At 37.5% G+C, this 3,154-nt stretch overlaps 1 protein-coding gene across 3 annotated transcripts; it reads left to right on the top strand.

The window, feature by feature from the left end:
- Positions 1-306: 306 nt before the first annotated feature.
- LOC107857073 lies at positions 307-3,104 on the top strand (the record flags this gene model as incomplete). Of its 3 annotated transcripts, none has more annotated exon segments than XM_047404012.1 (4): positions 307-1,522; positions 1,672-1,827; positions 2,850-2,928; positions 3,011-3,104. In XM_047404012.1, coding segments are annotated over 4 exon segments (1,178 nt in total), but the record flags the coding sequence as incomplete, so codon positions are not given.
- Between the last annotated feature and the right edge of the window lie 50 nt (positions 3,105-3,154).

Below are 3,154 nucleotides of genomic sequence, written 5' to 3'. Positions count from 1 at the left end.
GGAGTACATGTGAAGTTAGTCTAGGGGCACGCACGCAAGCTCGTGCGGACACATGGCATGCAAAATATATTTATGTGGAAAAAGTTCTATGTTAGTGTGATTTTATGTTTGGGTTGAGGTGGTATGATGATGATAGTGCTTTGATGGAAATTTTTTATATTAGAGAGGGACAATAATGCAGAAATGTTGATTGAAGCAAGATATATATATATATATATATATATATATATATATATATATGGAGTTAGAATGGAGATACTACTTGTAAAGAAAAATGATTTTGCAATTTCTCTATGATGGTGGAATTTTTTTTTCGCAATTCAAAGTAATCCAAAATTCGGAAATGGTTTCATACCAAAGACATCCTTTGTCTATACGTAGCGTCAACTAGCCTGTCTAATGTGTTAATCCTTTCCTTTTAATCAATGATAAACATCCTTTGTCTATACGTAGCGTCAACTAGCCTGTCTAATGTGTTAATCCTTTCCTTTTAATCAATGATAACAAGATAATGGACAAACGGCGCGAATTGAGTAATCTGGCTAGGAGCTACAATTGTTAGATGAAGAAAGTTACAAGACCTTTTTAACTTACAAAACTTATGGGTTTTAGTTGGTTGAAATAGTGTTGTTGCAGATATATTAACAAGAAGTGAGTTGGAAAAGTGAAAAAGATGAGATTCAATTCAAAGTGCCAGTTGCTTGTGCTGGCAGGCCTACTGCTAATAGCGATCGGTCCAAGCTTACAGACTCGACTAAGAAATGAAAACAATGTGAAAACTGCAACTTTCCTATCACCAAATTTTGTGCTTGAACCTGGATCAGTCATTAACAAGTTTTACTACAACATTGATTTCCCTAAAGGTCATATTGCTATCAAAAGTTTTGATGCTGAAGTAGTTGATGAGTCAAGGAACCCTGTCCCCCTTCATGCAATATATCTCCATCATTGGCTCGTGGCAAGATATTACCAACGGAAAGTTTTTGGGGTGTCAAAGTACAACGGCCATCTGGGGTTCAACCAGTCAGATTTTATTATGGTGAGGAACTCGGGGATATGTGAAATGGATCTTCCTCAGTATTTTGGCCTTGGGTCTGAAACTCGTAAAACAGTAACATATGTTCCAGACCCTTATGGGATCGAAGTTGGTAATCCTGTAGAGGTACCTCCTGGATATGATGAGAGATGGTTTCTTAATGTACATGCAATTGATACACGAGGTTCCAAAGACATGTTGGGATGCACAGAATGCAGGTGTGATCTTTATAATGTTACCAAGGACGAGTATAACCGAGATATAGAACCAAATTACATTGGAGGCTTGAGATGCTGTTATGATGAAACGAGATGCAGAACAAGAGAAGGATTTCAGGGTCCGAAGAGAAGTTTGTACCTGAAGTACACAGTCAAATATGTTAATTGGCATGCCTTCATTGTGCCTGTTAAGATATATATGCTTGATGTCACTGATACATGGAAAAAGCAGGAATCAACAGGACTTGTGTCGAGACATCACTGTCAGGTGATGAACGCTTGACTTGATTGATTTGATGCTTCCTCCACCCTTGACTGACCTGATGCTTCAGTATATAAGATTTTAGCAATGCCAGGAAAGATTCATCTGGATCAAATTGTGGCCAATAATTAATTAGTTGAACTTTCTTGATACAGATTGAATATGAAGTTGAATCATGTTCTGCTGCTGTTGCTAATAATGGATGTATCCATACAAAAAAGACAAGTGTAACTTTTCCTAATGGTGGAGATGTTATTTATGCAGTTGCTCACCAGCATCCGGGTGGGGTTGGTTCAACCCTCCTTGGAGAGGTACTTTGAGATGTTAAAATTTATTTCTTTGGTCATAGTCCTCTCAGAATTTTGCTAATTTATCCACCTAGGATAAACTTTTTCTTGCTGATACTTATTACTTTGATAATTTATCAATACGTCCTGCTTCAAATGTATTTGAGGTGATGAAAATAATCAAATTATTGTTTCTGTTATGTCGCACTGTGTGGACAGGTTGCTTTCTTCCATCTCTTACTATCCACCATCTCTATGCTTTGATCATTCATGTATCAGTCTTGTACTTCTTTGGTCTCCTTTTCTCCCTACTAATAAAGTGACAAAGGCTTGGGTAGCTTTTTCCAGACCCAACAGTCAAGTCCACTTGAAACCAGTGGCAATGGATTGATCTTAAGGCAAAACTGGGTCAAGCATCTAACTTTTAGGGACTCATTTTGTTGATTGCAATTGTTATCTAGGTCCGAAAAAATTAAAAATTGCAGAGTATTGCATTGTTTCCTCTTTAATGTTTGGGAAAGCTTAATAGCTATTTTCTTGTTGTGTGGCTGAGACGATAATTTATTTGCAAGCCTATTGCGAGAGATATGCGTAAACGGTTTCTCCTCTTTGAACTGCACAACTTTGTAGGGAAGTTCTGGTAGAGTACCTTTTGAAAGTTAGTTAATATGGTATCACCTTCGGTGAATTACAAGTCCACACTCTCTTTGTGAGTTGATTGGTGAATGGTAGTCCTTGGTCAATCTTCTTGCGACTATGAAGTTACATGTGAAGCTCTCACAAAGGGCAATGAGACCGTGGATATTATGTTTCTTTTCTGCTAATGAAAGTGGTTGGTGTTAAGCTAAGGGACAATGTATATTGTATCACAATAAAATCCTTAAGTTTAACTTCAGTACTATGGTTAGTGAATAAGGTGAGGATTATGATTTGTAGCATATCTATTTGAAGTTGTCTTGATTGTCTTGTGAATGTTTCAATATTACATCAAAGTAATGCAAGTTCTGATCATTGCTGTTTGTTGCTTCTCCACTAAATTGGTTCAGGATGGACGAGTTATATGCTCATCTCATCCAATCTACGGAGAAGGAAAGCAACCAGGAAATGAAGCTGGTTTTATTGTTGGTATGTCCACTTGTTATCCCAGACCTGGCTCTGTCAAGATATCCGAGGGAGAAACTCTGACTTTATTATCAAACTATAGCAGTGATCAAAGGCATACCGGAGTTATGGGCCTGTTCTATATATTGCTTGCTGAATCGTCACGAAAATCTAGCTCTATCCTGCATTCTGGAGACGACGTAAGATCTCACTTCATGTTCTTGTCTGAAATCTTTTCAGGTTTGATGTA

This window comes from Capsicum annuum, unplaced genomic scaffold (genome assembly GCF_002878395.1).
Source record: "Capsicum annuum cultivar UCD-10X-F1 unplaced genomic scaffold, UCD10Xv1.1 ctg5087, whole genome shotgun sequence".
Taxonomy (NCBI): domain Eukaryota; kingdom Viridiplantae; phylum Streptophyta; class Magnoliopsida; order Solanales; family Solanaceae; genus Capsicum; species Capsicum annuum.
Note: the sequence above shows the minus strand (reverse complement) of the source record. Positions and strands in the feature narration are given on the sequence as shown.